This window comes from Charadrius vociferus, unplaced genomic scaffold, assembly GCF_000708025.1.
Source record: "Charadrius vociferus isolate BGI_N301 unplaced genomic scaffold, ASM70802v2 scaffold835, whole genome shotgun sequence".
NCBI classification, from domain to species: Eukaryota; Metazoa; Chordata; class Aves; order Charadriiformes; family Charadriidae; genus Charadrius; species Charadrius vociferus.
The window spans coordinates 39174-57280 of NW_009648449.1; the positions used below are offsets into that span (position 1 = coordinate 39174).

An 18107-nucleotide genomic window follows, 5' to 3' on the forward strand; every position below is an offset into this window, starting at 1 on the left:
GTGGGGCCGGTGGGGCGGGCGGTGAGGGCCTGAGGAGGCGGCCGGGCGGTGGGACCGGCCCTGATGGCCTCCTTGGCCTCTCTTTTGCAGCCACCATTACTTCAAGTACTGCAAGATCTCGGCGCTGGCCCTGCTGAAGATGGTGATGCACGCCAGGTCGGGGGGCAACCTGGAGGTGATGGGGCTCATGCTGGGCAAGGTGGACGGGGAGACGATGATCATCATGGACAGCTTCGCCCTGCCGGTGGAGGGCACCGAGACTCGGGTCAACGCTCAGGCGGCCGCCTACGAGTACATGGCTGCCTACATTGAAAACGCAAAGCAGGTGAGGAGAAGTGGCTGAAGGTGTTTCTCTCCCCCCATGGTGTGGCTGCGGATCTGGTAAGCTCATCGTGCAGGAACATATTCTGGGGTTTGCAGGCTTGCCCGCCTCCTCTCCTCCCACAGTGATAACGTTGCTGACCGGTTGCCCTGTTTCTTGTCAAATGTGGCTAAAATAACTGTGTCAGCAGCAAGGAACATGGGTCCCTCTAAACATTTTCACATACACGTTTCCGTGTCTTACTGTAGGTCATCAAGTACTGGATTCTCCTTTCCTGTATAAACTATTTTCATTGCTCAGGAAGTGTTTCTGTGGCTGCAGCTGGTGGCTTGGGGATGGAGCAAGGAGGGAGTGTGTTTCTAAAATAACTGATACAATACATATTTCTAAAAACAGTATGCAAATTAAGTATAAAACATGTATGTGTCAGGGATACTTAGTATTTGTAGATCAGGAATATGACATTCTCACCTTCTTGCCTTCTGAAGTTTTACTGCATAGCCATGCTACTGTTTTCCATAAAAATACAGAAAACATACTTATGAAGAAGAAGCCAATGAAGGAATAAGTAAGTTTCAGTGTAACTTAGTTATTCATATTTATAATTTTGAAACTTAGATGAGCTGACTCAAATGTCTGTTCTCTGTCTTCGTCACCCTGTATTCAGGGATCCGCATCATATCAAGCCTGACTGTTCAGTAAAATTCTCACATGCAGAAGGATAACAGAAATGTGAATCTGCTTTGTGGCTGATGTAGAAACCAGCATGGCACATCAGAGCATCTACCAATATGCTTCTTCCAATACAGGGCAATCCTATACTATGCATAACCATTGAAATATCTCTAACTCTCCAAGCGCAAATAGTTTTGAGGCCCAGTTTACCCTTTGCTTTTTCTTTAATCCTTGAAGTATTTTAAACCAGCTAAAAATAAAAGCCCCCTACTTCCTCACTGGAGATAACAGAGCAGTATTTGGGTTATTTTGGAGAGTTGTACTTACATTCACAGCCTTATATGCAGTTGGAGTTATTTAAATAGATGTGAATTAGGTCGGATCATAACATCAGAAAAGATTAAAAATAATCCAGAAGTATTCTGGGACTTTTTTTAGTAATTCATCCATGTTTATGAGAAAAATTAGAAATTATGTATTTAATCTAGTTCCTTTTATATGGAAACTATTAATGTCATGATGCTAATACTGTTGTTGAAGAAAAGTAGATAACTTAAAAAGATGTCTTTGCCTAAAGATATATTCATACTATCCAATTCTTAGGTAGAAATAATGGCTTTCAAAATAGTATGTGTATCACATAAAATTAGTATTTTTATATACAGTTAGTTCTTATGTTCAAGACAATCTAGGTTTATGTAGGAGTACTCATGATAGGAAATAGGTTTTTTTAGTTGTTTGTATTGTACAGTTTTATCTATAATAGCACAATTTTGCAATTGAACTTGTGTGCAAATATAATAATACAGCTTTATTGGTGCTCTGGGAGGGTTTGCATGTTGGCTGTTCCACATTTGATTTTGGCAAGTAGCTATTCCTGGAATAACTCTTTTTAACATTAGATTTCAAGTTTCTATATTCCCCTGCATAAGTACTTCACAGATGCTAACGTTCCAGTTATTTGCTTCTCCATGGGCACGATCTAGTGTTAATACAGTCAAAATGTGTTATTTGGCTTTGAAAAATAACACATGATCTTTAGTGTTTAGTTGGTCTCTCTGTTATGGGAGTTGTAAAGAAAATACAAATATTATTCACCAGTTAAAAAATAAAATAAATGTTCCATTCAATAGACAGTTGGTGTCTCATTTTTCTCTTTTATCCTTCCTGACATATTCAATGTTTGGCAAAACCAAGCAGGCGATGCATTCAAACACACAACTCTCAGTTAAGAACTGGTATATAGGGTCATACCAAAATTATTCGGCTCAGTATGGAGCAACCAGTAAGCAATTCCTGAGATCAGATTACAAAATTAGGTGCGATGAGTGTTTGTTTTGCTGGGTTTTTTTTATTTTCTTTGTTTTCTTTCCAGTATTTGTATAGATAGCCAAGGGTATGATTTGGAAGTTCCTATTTTGAGTTTTTCTCAGCCTAAAAATCCCACAAATTTATCCTTTGGCTTTTGGGCCATGCTATAGTAGTCACAATTTCTGTCACTTCTGATGTTCAAAAACATGCCTCAAGTTATTTTTTAAACGTACCAATAATCTGTCTATATGCCTCTGAGATGTGTTGCTGTACTAAATAAAGAACATCCATTCTCTACTGACATACTATACGTTATATGAGATTATATACACTTACGTCATATCCACATGAAGAACTTCTCATCCACGCTGAGGAGTCCCAGCTTACTTATTGTCTCACCATGGGGAATCTCTTCTGTACTTGGGCTGTCATTGAAGAAGGAGCTACTGGCTCCTTGGAGTTCTTTATTCTGTGGTAGTAGCTGTAACAGAGAATGCTAATACTAGAGATTGTGTGGTTTCTAGAAAATAGTTTAGCAAAATGGGGTTTAATATTTAGTATCAGTAAGCATTGTGGGCTGTGTGTATATTCTTTTTTTATCCTCTCGTCATATTGTAGTATGCTGGAAGGCCCAATAGAGGGCAGCTGATACTTTCGGAATGGAGATGTAACACGGCTTGTTTTCCTTCACCGCTGTTAGGTTGGTCGTCTAGAAAATGCAATTGGCTGGTATCACAGTCACCCCGGCTATGGCTGCTGGCTCTCTGGGATCGACGTCAGTACCCAGATGCTTAATCAGCAATTTCAAGAACCCTTTGTAGCAGTGGTTGTAAGTACTGCCTGATAGTTGTTAAAACTGCATAGCAAATTATGGTGAGGGGGGAATAATTTTTAGATTTGTGTCTGTTAACATTCTAGCAGTGTGTATTTTGGATGACAGAAGTGTTAGATCCAAATTTTAAATTGGTATCGCTCCTTTTGTTTTGTTGGCCACATAGTAGTCAAACCAGTCGTATTGCTGTGCTGAGGCCATTTTCACTGCATTGTTCCACGCGTGGTAGCTCTGTAGAAATCCATACTTTACTCTTAACTTAAAGTTCTACTTTTGCAAAAAAAAAACGTATTGAGCAATCCATATTCAACCTCTTGCAACAAAACAAAAATCTGTTTCTTTTGTTTTCTTTTTTGCTTTTCCTATCAAAATAGAGCAAAGTGTGTTCACAGAGTTCCGTTACTTTGCATATAACATACCTCTTAAATTAAATCAATGGCATAGTACAAGGTGGAAGACACTAGGAAATCTATCTTTGAAGAAAAAGTTTGAAGAAACTCTTTGGGCCCTTCAGGGTCTTCCAGGCTTCAGATCACAAAGTAAACCTTAGTTTAAATACTACTTGTACTACCATTGCTACTGAAGGAAATAAAGGAAAAAAGACTGAAATTATTCAGAATGAATATAGCTCTGATGGAAGAATTACCTTAGAAAAAGATAAATCACCCTTAAAAAGTATTTGTACCATGTAAGTTCTCCTATGTTGTGACATAATTTCACAGATTCAGGACACTTTCCTTGGGACTTCTTTTTTTCTTTTTCTTTTTTTTTTTCTTCTTTTTTTTCTTTTTTTAATTACTTTTAAAATTAAATAGGGCATTAGTAAATATGTTAGCAAGGAGATTCCTTCATTAGTTTCCTGTATTTTCCACCAAAATACAGCACATCACATAATGCTTTTTCTTAGCTTCTAGTGGTTATGAGATTAAAATGCAGATTTTTATTATGGTTTATTGATTGCTCTCAAGTGCAATTTCTTTAAAGTATTTGGGAAATAAGGGAAATGAGTTTGAAAAAATGGTCCATAGAAGGCTATTGATATTCTCATCTTTTTAGAGAGTCTCATACCAACAGATGCTAACTGAAGAAGTACAGTTTATGGTAAAACTAATACAACTTGCACTAATTAGATTTCTGAAATAAAACTACTGTAACTTTTATATATGCCCATAGTAATTTATAAAATGCATATAACAAGCTTTACCTACATTTCTACAGATTGATCCAACAAGAACAATATCTGCAGGAAAAGTAAATCTTGGAGCGTTTAGGACGTATCCTAAGGTAAACAATAAAAATTATCTAGTGTGTGATCACTAAACTGTCTTTAAATAAGTAATAGATTGGTTCTAAAGATTACTGCAGTTTGATCATCTCACAGTTCAATCAGCTTTGCTGTACTGTGTGCCATTGTTCATTCTAAAAGAAAGATATGCTGGTTGTTGTGTGTCTTTGGGTATTGATTCAATTTACAAAGGTTGACTTCTAGTTTGTTTTTCATAGATTTTTGGCAGCATTAAATCAAATAGGTTGTCTAGATAGTGGAGCTGTCCAAAAATTATATAGCTCAATACAGCCATTTTTTAGTGGATATGGTTGTAGGTGACATTCATCAAAATAGATTTATGTTAATTCTTCTGTATTATTTTTTATGCCTAAAATCAAATGTTAATAGTGTGTTTTATGTGTTGTAATCTGCTTTTCATTTTAGAAAAGCAAGATTCAAAACTATGTACTTAACTCTTTGAAATAAATACTATGAATCTTCATAAAATAATGTACAAAAAAAAAAGAGTGAATTAAGCAACATGGGAAGGTTAGGCTAAAAACTAGGAAATCACATATTGGAGATCTAGATCTCCAAATGCAGTCTTTCATTTACAGTTCTGGCAGAGATATAACTGCTATTTAATTTCAATCTAGTAAAGTTCAAGTATATCCTTGAAATTTCCAGTTATTATTGACTCATCAAGAACTTCAGTCTGACAGCCAGTAAAACTGTGATTAACAAAAACATTTGTGAGAGGTGTAACTGAGGTTTGTGAGAGAAGTAACTGAAGTTTTAGGCATCCCTAAGGCATATCCAAGGCATGGATATTTCTTCCCTCTTCTCATGTCTTCTGTCTTCCCTCAAAAGATTGAAATCACTTCCCAGAATAGGTAGAGAAATATTATCTCAGAGGAAGCTCACTCTTTTTTTGATCTAAGAAATGATCGAATCATAGGTAGTCATTGTACTTGTTTGAAAAATCTCAACTATGACCACTAGTTTGCTTCCAACATGCTTTTTGATAGACCTGCAAATGTAATGACTGCTGGTAAAGCCAAATGTAAATCTGAGATCCAAGAAAATTCCAAATTTCAGGCTGTTTGGGGAATTTTCGTTTTCCCCAGGAAAAATAAACTAGAATTGCATTAACTAGAGTTTTTGTTGAGTGCTTTCAAAGAGTTTAGGCATTTTAAAAGGTCCCAAAATTACTGTGTCATCTTTGCGCTTTGAATTTTTAGGGCTATAAACCTCCAGATGAAGGTCCCTCTGAATACCAGACTATTCCGCTTAATAAAATAGAAGATTTTGGTGTACATTGTAAACAGTAAGTAACATTAAAAACTACTAACTCTAGCACAAGTTCTCATTTTTTGTCTTTAGGTTAGTGATTAATTACAGAATTTTACATTTCTTGGAGTGTTTCAAATATTGAATCTCTTTGTTGCTTTAGCACTGATGTTTTTTTATTGACATTTATCAGGAGATAGTTTAAGGGAGAACTGTCTCAAAGATGAAGATGAACCTGCTTAATAGCTTTTACAGTTGATTCCTGAACACCTTTAAGTAGTGGTGCTTTCTTAGGGCAGGGAGGAAAGGATCAGGTATAGGTTTAGTAGCAGGGCCAGGGAGACTAATCTGTCTGCTCTTCTTAGTAGTGGCAAGTGTGGTGCATCTCTTTATCCTGCATCACTGGGCAGTTTTTCCATCGTTGTTAAGATTGTTTCTGTCTTTGGTAGGATTGGAAAGTGCAGCTGCTTTGAGAATAACATCAGCAACAGAAAGGATTACTGCTTTTTCTCTCCTGCTAGTTTACTTTCCATGAATTAAAAAGGTAGTTCAGTTTTAACCATTCTTTCTTTAACTGTTCCATCCACAGCCACATGTTCCTCACTTCATACCTACATTTACTTATTTGGTGAGGCATTTGTTTGCCAGTTCAGTCCTCTTATCTGGTCCAGCTTATGGCAGCACACACATTCTTGCTTGTTAAGATAAGGTGGGTGGAAAGTAGAGACAGATGTTGGAGATGCCATGTTTGCAAAGAACAGCTAAGGAAAGATGGGACCACTTCTTTCAATAACAGCCTGGTTTCAATTCTACCTTCAGATGTTTGACAAGCACTACAGCTTAAGCATCTGTGTACAGAGAACTTGAAGATCTCATTGACAACGGTGCATCCTGTAGGCTGTTGCGTGTTTTTTTCAGGGTATTGGTGTATGCATATCTGTTCATCAGCACATTTATAATTGCATGCAAAGTTTGACCCTGAAGAGATGAAGAAATTAAAATAATTGGGGATTGGTCTTTCTGTCCAATTTGAGGAAAAATCCAGAACAGTAGCTACACAAAAATCTTTGTAGAACTGTAATAATTCCTGTCATTTCAGAGTAGTCCTTGTAAGTCTGGCGTTGGCCATAAACCCATGCTTTTAAGCCTGAAAGGAGGATACATTTTATCCTTTCTTTTTTAGAGCTGGTCAATTTGTGAGAGGTCATTTGATGGTTATTATTTTTTTAAGTTGGAAGTGCTTAATAGTTATCATTATAATCTCTGTCTCAGGAAGTTGGCCTCTTGTACGAGCCATTTCTTTCCATCCAAACCAAGGAAATATTTTCCAGTCTTTCCTAGAAGGAAACAGCAGTTAGGCAAAGAGAGGGAATTAAAACTGGAAATTTGTCATGTTATTGAATTATTGACAATACAAAAGACTAGAGTGGTGGTGTCCTTTCAGTAGTACGGATAGTCTGACTAAGAATTAAAAGTTTAGGGAACTTGAATGATGATCATAGAACCATAGAATCATTTAGGTTGGAAAAGACCTTGAAGATCGTCGAGTCAAACTGCAAACCTAACACTGCCAAGTCCATCACTAAACCATGCCCCTAAGTGCCACATCTACACGTCTTTTAAATACCTCCAGGGATGGTGACTCAAACAGTTCCCTGGGCAGCCTGTTCCAATGCTTGTTAACTCTTTTGGTGAAGAAAGTTTTCCTAATATCCAATCTAAACCTCCCCTGGTACAACTTGAGGCTATTTCCTCTTGTCCTATCACTTGTTACTTGGGAGGTCAACACTGACCTCACTACAGCCTCCTTTCAGGTGGCTGGAGAGAGAGACAACATCTCCCCTGAGACTCCTTTTCTCCAGACTAAACAACTCCAGTTCCCTCAGCTTCTCCTCATAAGACTTGTTCTCTATATCCTTAATGATCCTTTCTGTTTGGAATGCCAGTGACTACCAAGGGCTTCATAGTAGCAGTCTGGATAATCTTAGTCAGACTTCTCTTCTTTAGTTGGTGTTCAATGCCCAATGTGAAACTGCTTCCATTTAATCTTTTTGAGTAAGTGTATTACACTATTCCTCAAACAACTTGGATTTCTAATTTTGTGTCTGCCGTGCATCTCTTTGAAGAACTCACTTAGTACCTCGTTTTTCTTAGCATGCGTGAAATAAGGGTATTTCTTCTATCACAGAAATATTAAAAATGTGCTGGTAGATTTTTTTAAAGCATTGTTATCTCAGATGGAATTTCTTACAGATATGCCAAGCCAAATAACTTTCCAGAGAAATCAAGAGATGGTAAGGTTATTGATAACCTGCTCAAGAATTCCCTGATTAAAATGAAGTTAAAATTGGAGCTCTTTAATGTAGGTGTAATTCACCTATGCTTATGACTTTGCATAGCTCAGCTTTCTGTCTGCTTTATCATCTCTTGTGATTTCTATAGCACCACTAAAGCCTGGCTTTCAAAATAGGTGGGGTAGAACATAAGCTTATTTGTTTGTAACATTTACTGCTATCAAAAACTCCCGATTGAATTAGAAGTGATATATGCAAAACTGGAGTCATCTGTAAGTAACAATTATTACAGTATTGAAGATCCCAAGCATGGAACAGGGCATCATTGCATGGTGTAAGAAGTTATTAAGAGGATAATTAAAAAAACCTTTCAATCTTATTAAGTGGAACACAGCAGTATGTATGGGGATTATGTATACCTTTATTAAAGCTATATATGAAATACCTCTGGAAAATCCTTTAGAGTTAGAATTGGAACTGAGGGCAACTTTTTTATTGTTCAGTGCTTTGAATTGTTGAAGATATTCGCCATTGATTAGGATTTTTTGAGATGCATGTACTTTGGGTGTCACAGCTAAACAAGACGTATTTAGATGGAAGCTTATTTTGTTTGCATGTTTGTTTTTAAAGGTATTATGCTTTAGAAGTCTCATACTTTAAATCATCTTTGGATCGTAAATTGCTTGAGCTTTTGTGGAACAAGTACTGGGTGAACACTCTCAGTTCTTCTAGTTTGCTTACTGTAAGTATCACAGTATGTTATTATGTGCATGTGTTAATTCATTAGTACTGAAAGCCAGCCACTACTGCAAAATGCTTAATGGGACACTGATAGGTATAGATCCACATTAAGAATCTATTTGTCAGATTAAACAAGAAAGGAAAGTTTTCCTAACCATAAATACTGAAATGTTCCTTATATCTGCTCTTTAAAAGTAGAAGGTGGGAATAATTTATGTTTAATTTTTCTAAGTTCTCTGTATACTTAGATTTTGTCTTAAACACATTTTAAGCTTTTATCTCTTTACAGCACTGTAATGAATAGTATGCCTTAAAATAATGGTAGTGAATAACTGAACACTTTAAAAAAGAAAAAAACCACCAACAAAAAGACCGCAACTAACAGATCTGTTAAAATGAGGTTGCAACAGAAATACTGCAGGTAGACCTTCAATGTAACAGCTCAGCATCAAAACCTTCCTTCTGCAAAAGCCAATTTTATACCAAAACCAAGAGTTTTACTTATTATTTCTTGGTTTCATAACTTAGGGCATGGATAGAAAGTAATAAAGAGTGCCCGTTTCAGGCTTTAGGTATTGAGCATATGTCAGATGTTCAGCTTCTGTTCTCTCAACCACCACTCATGCGCCACTCACGTTTGGTATCACTTCAATTGCAGATACAGGTTAAAAAGTCCAGTACTACAGTCTTAAGGCTCTTTTCAGCTTCTGTTTATTTTGTGTGTAAATGTTTGAATTTATAGCTTAGATTTCAGTATGTTTATTGCCTTCTTTCTCCTAAGAATGCCGACTACACCACTGGCCAAGTCTTTGATTTGTCTGAAAAATTAGAACAGTCAGAAGCTCAGCTTGGAAGGGGCAGTTTCATACTAGGTTTAGAGACTCATGATAAGAAATCAGAAGACAAACTTGCAAAAGCAACAAGAGACAGGTAAGATAACGCATACTTGTGTTCTTCCCTGTAAAAAAGTGTTATTTTGTTTTAAACTTTTATCATGCCTTTAATTGTAACCTCCCAATTAAATTGTAACCTACCAAGATTATATAGCTAAGAATGGTTAGATTATAGATAGGAATGAGAGACTGCAAGTATCACCAGTTATATTTTTGAAAGTTTAAGAAAATCTTGCCTATATTAAACCTACATTGGCTTTTCAATCTTTGTTTCTGGAATACATTTGACTCTAGTTTATAGTTTATTAAACAAAAAATCTTTTGTAAATTCCATCAGTATACGGCAAACCAAAAAAGATGTTTTCTGTCAAATGCAAAATGGTAGCATTGCTAGAAAATAGTACATTTTATATGGTTAGTCAGGTTTAAATGAACAGTAAATAAAAATGTTATATATACCATTATTTTAAGAATTGGTGCTATCAGTCAAGTAACTTTAGTTTGCACTGGTGTAATACTTTCACTCACTTAAAAATTAAGAACTCCCTTTTTTTTCATACTTCTTAATTCAGACACCCTTTTTTCTACAAATGAGGGAGATTTTTTTGTTGTTTTGTGGTTTTGTTTTGTTTTGTTTTGAAGAAGGAGATTGCAGAAATTCTGGCCTTTATATTTACCTGCCTTCCTGATAGCAAATACTTGCTATTATCAGTAAATTCACTTATGATCACTGGGTATATGGCATTATTTCAAAGAAGTTGTAGTGTTTTCCCTCAGTGTTCCTTATATGTTTGTTGGTAATCAGCTCTTTTCTCTTTTGAGCTTTGAAGTACAACAGTTCCTTCTCACTAATACATCTCTCTCCCAATAGTCTTAAGAATGATATGTGTGCTTAGTCCATGTATATAATGTTATAGTCACCATTTTTCCAAGTGAAATTTTTAACAAAGGGTAATAGTATCCAACAAGTCATACAGTATCTTGGGCTGTTCAAGAACATTGTATTTGGCAAATTCCAGACTCTGAAAACCAAAAAGTACTGCACAGTAAGTGCTAGTACAATCTCAGATCTATCTGTGGAGAACACAGGACTCACCTGCACACGTCTTAGGAGTGTTCTGAGTGAGAGATAATTCTATCTAATAAGGAACAACTGTGTAGAATCCCTTGGAACAGACTGAAAAAATTGAATAAAATCTGAGATGTTCTACTTTTCAGATCTGGAGCTTTTCTGGTCCTATTCCTCATCATTTTATCCTGATACGTAAAACAGTTTTCTTGTACTCTCTTGTCCCCAACACCCTGCCCCATGTTAGCAATATATGCCAAAGTACAAACTTTACTAAGAAACTGATTTTTGAGATACCAGATGAGCAGTGAGTTTAATGATAGATTAAAAAAAAATCAAAAGACAAAAAAGGAGGGATTTTGTGAAGGGACTGATTTGTAAATAAATTACTTGATTTACATCTTGCTTGGTAGAACTCAGGTGAACACGGGCTTTGCCTTGATAAAGGGAGGAGTCAGCTTGTGTTGGATAAGCCTTTGTTCCACAGTAAGCAGCAGGGAAATATCTGCAAATGTAATATGGTTGTTGCTAAATAGAATCAGAGTTGCTGTTGTGTCTTCTGTGCATTTATTTTCTTGTTATGGAAAGTTAACAGCTCTTACTAGTTTTCTTACTAGCTTTTAAAGGGTGGGGTTGACATTATAGAAGTTAATACCCATTTAGACTATTTCAGTTGCAGAACACATTTGCAGTGGAGTTAAAGCTGTTGTTAACTCACAATAGTCAGGTTAGGTCATACCTCCCACTTCCTGTACTGAAACAGTTAAAATAGCAATGCTTTAAAGACACGAGAAGGATGGAGTTGCTGACAAGTTTGCTTTGATTTTCACCTGTTTGGTGTCCTATACTACTGGCTGCATTTTATTTTCACATTACTCTCACGTGCTTACAGTTATTCTAAGAAATAACTCCTCTGATCATCCTACCATATTATTTCTTGCAGTATTTCTAGAGATTTTTCTTTTCTGTTTTTATTTAGTCATCATTAGTAGTTTGTTTATAAATTGTAAGGCTGGAAGGGATTGTTATTGTCATCAGTTCTTCTTTCCTGTGTAACAGAGGCTACTGTAGTTCCCAAAATGGATTGTAACACTTTTACAGATGCATGTTTTTCTTTAACTAATAATCTTTCCTAAGAAAAGACAGTAGAAGACTTGTACAGACACCAGGACAATTGATTCAGCAGCACCTAAATTACTTTCAAGAAATAAGGTTGCAAAGTTTGCTTAAGGATTGTTGGGTATACCTGTTTTAGGAAAAATAATCCTGTAAGACATTAGCATAAAGGTGCTTACACTTACCTATATGATATCTTCTGTTACTGTACATACATTTCTCTAAGAGCCGTTTTCTAAGAGTACATATGCATTAGCCAGACTGTGCTTCCTTTACCTAGGATTCCTTTAACTTTCTAGTAGTAATTTGTCCCTATTTTCCATGCCTTCAAGGCTGATACATCTTTTGCGTTTTGTATATTCGGTTTTGAGACATTTTCATTTGTTAGTTTGACACTACATCCCCCTAAGCCAGGCACACTGGAGGAAACTTGGATCAACAGGAATTCTCGCAGCTGTTTGGGGTTTTCCACGTTACGTATTTTGGCTAATAACTCATCCTCGTTAACTATAAACTCATCCTGTAATGTTCTCTGTAAAGTTTCTTAGAGGAGCTATGGTTACTCTGCACTATTGGCCTGGGGTTGGGCAAAGGAGATAAGGTAGAGAACAGGGAGAGCCTTCAGGTATTGATAACAGCTGGTAACTCCATTCCTCCCGGGATTTTATTATTTATTTTTTCAGTTCAGATGACCACAGAGCTCACTTGCTATTGTTAATGTAACATGTCCTAAATTGCCAGACAAAGCTTTCTGGAATTGGTCTATGTGTGTATAGTGCTCATCAGTTTGCTTTTTAAGTAACAAAAAGCTATTGGCAACAATGGCTAAATTGCTGTGTGTGACTTTTCCTTTCTGGACAGTTGTTAAGATTCATGGGGTTATGGGCACCCTGAACTTCCAAAACAGCTGAATATCTTCAAATAAAATGACAGTTCAGTTCAGTGTTTAGCCAACATTGAATTTATGCTTGTTTTTCAGCTGCAAGACCACCATAGAAGCTATACATGGATTGATGTCTCAGGTTATTAAGGATAAACTTTTTAATCAAATTAATATAGCTTGAAGTGCATCACCAGCTGATATGTATCTCCAAAGCAGAAAAAGCCACGGTTTCTTTCGCTTGGACTTGTTCAATTTGAGAAATGAAGCTGAAGTGGAAAATTTTTCATTTAATTTGTAGTACTTAAATATTTCCCACCTGTCTGAGCAGTTTTAAAGAACAAAATGTTCTGAAATATAGTGCAACTTTTTGGTCTTTATCATAAAACACAACCAGTTTGGAGAATTGTTCCAGAAGAAAAATACATGTGGCGTACTGGATTTTGCTCTTAGGTATTTATCTTGATTATCCAACTGCAATAAAACAATTTTGAAAATGAGCGAGTGTTTTGGACCTTGAATTTTTTTGGCAAACATTCATCTACTCTTACTCTTTTTCTTATTATTCCGTAGAAAAGTTCTGTCCACTTAGATTAGATGGGTAACCTATGCAGTATAAGAAGTTTGTTTCTCAGCTTTTCATTTCTGTGTTTAATTTTAAGAATTGAAATCCCATTTGTTTATCTTTTAACAAGTTATTAAATCTGATGGAGCCTTTCCTGATTTAGTTTTACTGGTCCAGCCAGAAATGGTTCCAGTTCCGCAGTGAATCTAATAATACGGTTTATATACCATTATTTATTACTTTTCTCTTACTCACCTCCTATTGCTTGTCATAGTCACTTGTTGAAAATGAAAAATTATCATCTCTGAAATGCACATTAGGCTAATTTAGGGCCACAGATACTAAAATGCATTAATCATAATTGCTGGCATACAACATGGTGCTGCTGCAGGGCTGATCTAAGTTTGTTTTGGAGGCTTTCATACTGCATTTCAATAATTCAAGATGTTTGGATTTCTTTTAAGTTTTTATCCTTAATCCTGAGTTTCCTGGGGTTTTTGGAATGTTTACTTTTGGGATAACTTACAACATGCTTTATACAATATGCCATTATGCCTTATACCTTAAGTAACTGATATTCCTTTTCAACTTTAACTCTGCCTTGATGTGGGATTTTGTTTTTGTTTTGGTCTGGAAATTTTAATTGCTGTTACTCATGTGGGGCTTTTCATCCAAACGGACTCCATTGTATTTGAAGCTAAGATGCAAGTTATACAATGGAAACTTATCATTCAGCAGGGAAATGCAGATGCCCTGAAGCAGAAATTTATCCAGAGTTTTAAAGCAGCAGCATCCAACAGTATAGGAAAAATGTATTTAATCAGAGCTAGTGAGATAATTATCAGATGTGCAGTTTGATAGGAGAACAATTTTATGCTTCTTCCAGCATGGCAATGGTGGTGGGGAGAAGAAAGTTGTGGTATTTTAATATTCAAAGCTATTAATTTTCTTGGAAATGGCAGCAGTTGACTTCTATACAAGCAAGCACAGTACATAAGCCCCCAGTTGCACCTTTTAAGGTCAAGGAAGACACAGTGAGTGTACCTGGCCAGTAACTTTTCATACTTATTTTTTTCCACAGGTGTTTGTGAGACTTTAAATTTTAGCACACAGCCATTGTTGCACTCAGTATGTGTTTACACAAAGAAGTACACTGCTTTTATGAGATAAATACCTATTAGAAAATATAACCTATGTTGCCACTTCGTAGAATTCTCTTTGCATAACATGATCCAAAAGTTTTGGACATGTTGTATCTACCTGAAATATAAAATAATAGTTTAATCTCATATTAGTCTATTTGGTGTATTTAAACTGTTCTCATTTGTGACAGCTGTGTGCTGAAATTTCATGAATGTAGGCTCAGGCTGAATGTTTTTAGTCACAGTTGGCTTTAAAATACCAAGTTGTTTTGCAAATGTCATGGTTTGGGCCATCACACCACTATAGCATTATGAACTCTGATGTTTGAATGCTGATGTAAACCGTTGTCCATCGAGTTACATGTGTGGTTACTTGCTGAGCATATAGTGTTATAACTCAATTTAAAATCATACATTTAGTGTGGCTGCACCTGTGGCCTGTATAGGGTCCTTTCTGCAGTGCTTAAGAACCAGAATAACAACACGCTTGTCTTTGATCAGCTATTTTGTATGCTAGCGGCATTCCAAATTCTGCCTTAACTGAGAGAATTCCGTGCATTGAAGATGGTTACCACAAAGGAGTCATCCAAATTTACACACACGTACACCAGTGTATCCTAATTGATGGAGAATCATTAAGGGACAGAAAGTATACCTTAAATTTATAAAATAGTTTTGAGACTTCAAAAATACTAGGAATAAAGGTATTCTTGAGAACAGTACATGTTATATATCAGCAGATATATGTGAATTCATTCTTCCACATTTGTACCCATTTTTTATTTAGAAATCAGTTTATGCAAGTAACTGCCACATATCAGGTAATTATTTTGACAGCTAAAGTAATTCAGTACATAGTAAAGCATATGCAAATAGGTTCTCTTTATTTAGATTTTTGAGACAAGCATGCATACAAAAATTCTGAGTGCCCTTGGAATTTTAATAAATAAAAATCCAGTTACCACAATTAACTTCTTCATCTAACAGTATTTACCAACAGGTATTAAAATTATGGAATGCTGAATTATGTTTAAACTTCTTCCCTCTCCTGTCCTTCTGTTTTTCTTTTTTTCAAATTGTCCTGTATGCTCGCCTTTCTCATGTACGAGAATTGCATCTTTAAACAATTTATACATTCTAACCTCAACAAAATCCAAAGATAAATGCATATTTGTAACAATCACATACCAAGGACTAAGCTGTAATTCCTGATAGAGTACCAGTTTGCCTTTATTGTGCACAGGCTTTCAGAAGAGCCTTTCAGATTTATTCCATGATTACTGGGACAGTCAAAGATGCTTCATTGTCCTACCAGACCTCTTTCTCCTTTGAAGGTCCCTTCAGATGCTTGGTGGGAACTGGAATGGCAGCTCCTAGAAATTAATTTTCTTGCCTGAAGGTTGAATGGTTGTGCTTCTGTTGCCACATGGAAAAAAGACATACTTTTTTCTTGCCTTTTTTAAATTTACTGAATGGAGTAATGCAGCTGTGAGAGACTGGCTTTTATTTCTGATCAACTGTCGTCCTATCTTCCAGTCTACCTAAAGTGCAAATAGGCGAGAGAAGGTGTGGGGTTACGGGAAACACGCTGCTGGTTGGCCATCTCTAACAGCAGCTGTAGGAGTGCTGCTGGGGAAGAGCACATGAACCTGGCCGCTTTTTTACCCATTTGGAATGGACCTAGTAGCTTTATAGAGTATTTCTAGCTCTAATAGCATGGCATGTGCCAATTAACAGTTTTGTTTGCCTTACCCTCCACCTTTATGATTTTTTTAGCTTTTATCGTATCATCACCTCAGCCTTCTCTCCACATTGAGAAGTTTTCGCTTTTTCATGCTGTTGTTATAAAGCTGCCACTTTACCCACTTATCTCTTTAGTTGCCCTTCGTGCCATGTCTCATCCTGCTTTGTACTTGACATGCAGAGCCGAGAACTGCACTGTACTCAAGATTCGGGTGCACCAAAGTTTTATAGGGGGGCAAAATAGTTCTCCCTTCTTCTCAGTACCCTTCCTGGTGACACCCAGTGTTTTTGTTGGCTTATTTGATCGCTGCTGCACATCAAGGTGATGATTTCAAAATCTTAAAAACTGCTGAAGTTTGAATTGGTAGGGACAACTCTGGAAAGCGTTGTGTAGGCACAGTTCAGATTTTCCCAAGATGCATTTATCTACATCAAAGCTGCCCTGCCACATTTTTGCTCACTCAGTTTTGTGAGATCCTTTTGGAGTTCCTCACCATCGGCACGGTATTTGATGACCCAGAAGAGCCAAGTCACCAGCTGAACACTTCAAGATATTTAGTTATCTCTTAACTCTTCAGGGTTTCATCTGATTGATGTCCTCATTTCAGAAAGTTTACCCCAATAATACTGACTATATTTTGTAATGTATTGCCATACTTTTGGACAGTAAAGCCAAATGCAAAATACTGTGCTGTCTATAACAATATTCAAGCTTTGTCTTTGTAATTCAGTACAACGTCTAGCCTTTGTTTCGTATTCTGAATAACCAGAATACTGCACAGAGAATGTGCCGTAGCTCAACTACAAGACAAAACTTTTGAAAATAAACACATTGGAAGACAAACATTCAATTGCACTGACTGTAGAGAGGAATGTTTTGCTCTCTAAAGGCTGTAGACTGGAGGAGGAGATGGTTTCAGGCCTGGTACGTGAATGACGAAGTGCGGATGTAGGACTCGTGCATGCACAATTATTCATTTATCTTGTGTATGCCTGTACTGTATCTGACTACCATATATATATATATATAAAAACCTGAAAATAAGCACTTGAGAAACTTGCAAAGTTGTATTCCTGGATTATTTTAAAAGTAACAAATGGCAACAGAAACAATTCAAATTTATATCTATATGGTATATCTCAGGTATCCGGTCATATAAAGCAGGAATACTTCTATTTATCAGATGTTATAGGTAGCCAAGATACTTGAGGTAGTGCAATTTTGCTTTGAAGTCCCACATAAACAATTAGATTACCTACTCAGTAGACACATTCTTAACTAATCTGTAAAATGTAACATCTTCACTCTGGTTGCATTTGCTTTAGCAGTGTTTGTGGATAGTGTTTAACACAACTGTAAAAAGTTACATTAGGTGGTCAGGCTACTGGGCCCAATTTGTTATTTTTTTTTAATAATTCTGCATCCAGCGAAGTACCCCTTTTGCACCACCAAGCACCCTGATCTTCAGAAACCCAGCACTTCTTCAGAGGGACAATGGGAGTTACTCAGTGTTAAGCGTTTCCCGAGGTCTCTTACGTTACATGTCTGCTGGAGATTGAGCCTTTCTGAAGGATTAGCCCTAATTGAGAGTTCTAAGCAATAATCTCGATACACTGAAGAAAGCCAAACTTCAGAAAATGTTTCAGTCCCAAAAATTCTTTTTGCCACGATTAGCCACCAGTATCTGGATTTTGTTACAAACACTGTAATCTTCATTCTTACAAATAATCTTTGTATGGACAAGCTCACTGAGGTCAAGAAATATTCTTGCTTTAGAAAAAACTAATAAAAAGGCTAACCTTAATCTTTTGCTTCTGAGCAGCGTCACAAGTTCTTCAGTCATCCCTTACCTTAAGTCCCTCCTCACGTCCCTTACCTCTTCTGCCAGGCCAGAAGAAACACTCCTTGAGCTTTTCATAAATTATCTTTGATTCTAGTACTGGGATAACAGGCAGCTGTGAGCTGG

The 18107-nt window shown here is 36.5% G+C and overlaps 1 protein-coding gene across 1 annotated transcript; it reads left to right on the forward strand.

Moving 5' to 3' along the window:
* Positions 1 to 96: 96 nt before the first annotated feature.
* COPS5 (COP9 signalosome subunit 5) lies at positions 97 to 13186 on the forward strand. The gene is made up of 7 exons (XM_009885565.1): positions 97 to 325; positions 3009 to 3137; positions 4359 to 4424; positions 5649 to 5734; positions 8622 to 8733; positions 9514 to 9662; positions 12790 to 13186. The coding sequence occupies exons 1-7, from the start codon at positions 140 to 142 to the stop codon at positions 12872 to 12874; spliced, it is 813 nt and encodes a 270-aa protein (XP_009883867.1). The 5' UTR covers positions 97 to 139; the 3' UTR covers positions 12875 to 13186.
* The last annotated feature ends 4921 nt before the right edge of the window (positions 13187 to 18107 follow it).

Coding starts and splice junctions, on each gene's coding strand:
- COPS5 (XM_009885565.1), top strand. CDS start 140: ATGGTGATGCACGCCAGGTCGGGGGGCAACCTGGAGGTGATGGGGCTC. Junction 3,138..4,358: donor AACCCTTTGTAGCAGTGGTT/GTAAGTACTGCC, acceptor ACATTTCTACAG/ATTGATCCAACAAGAACAAT. Junction 9,663..12,789: donor GCAAAAGCAACAAGAGACAG/GTAAGATAACGC, acceptor CTTGTTTTTCAG/CTGCAAGACCACCATAGAAG.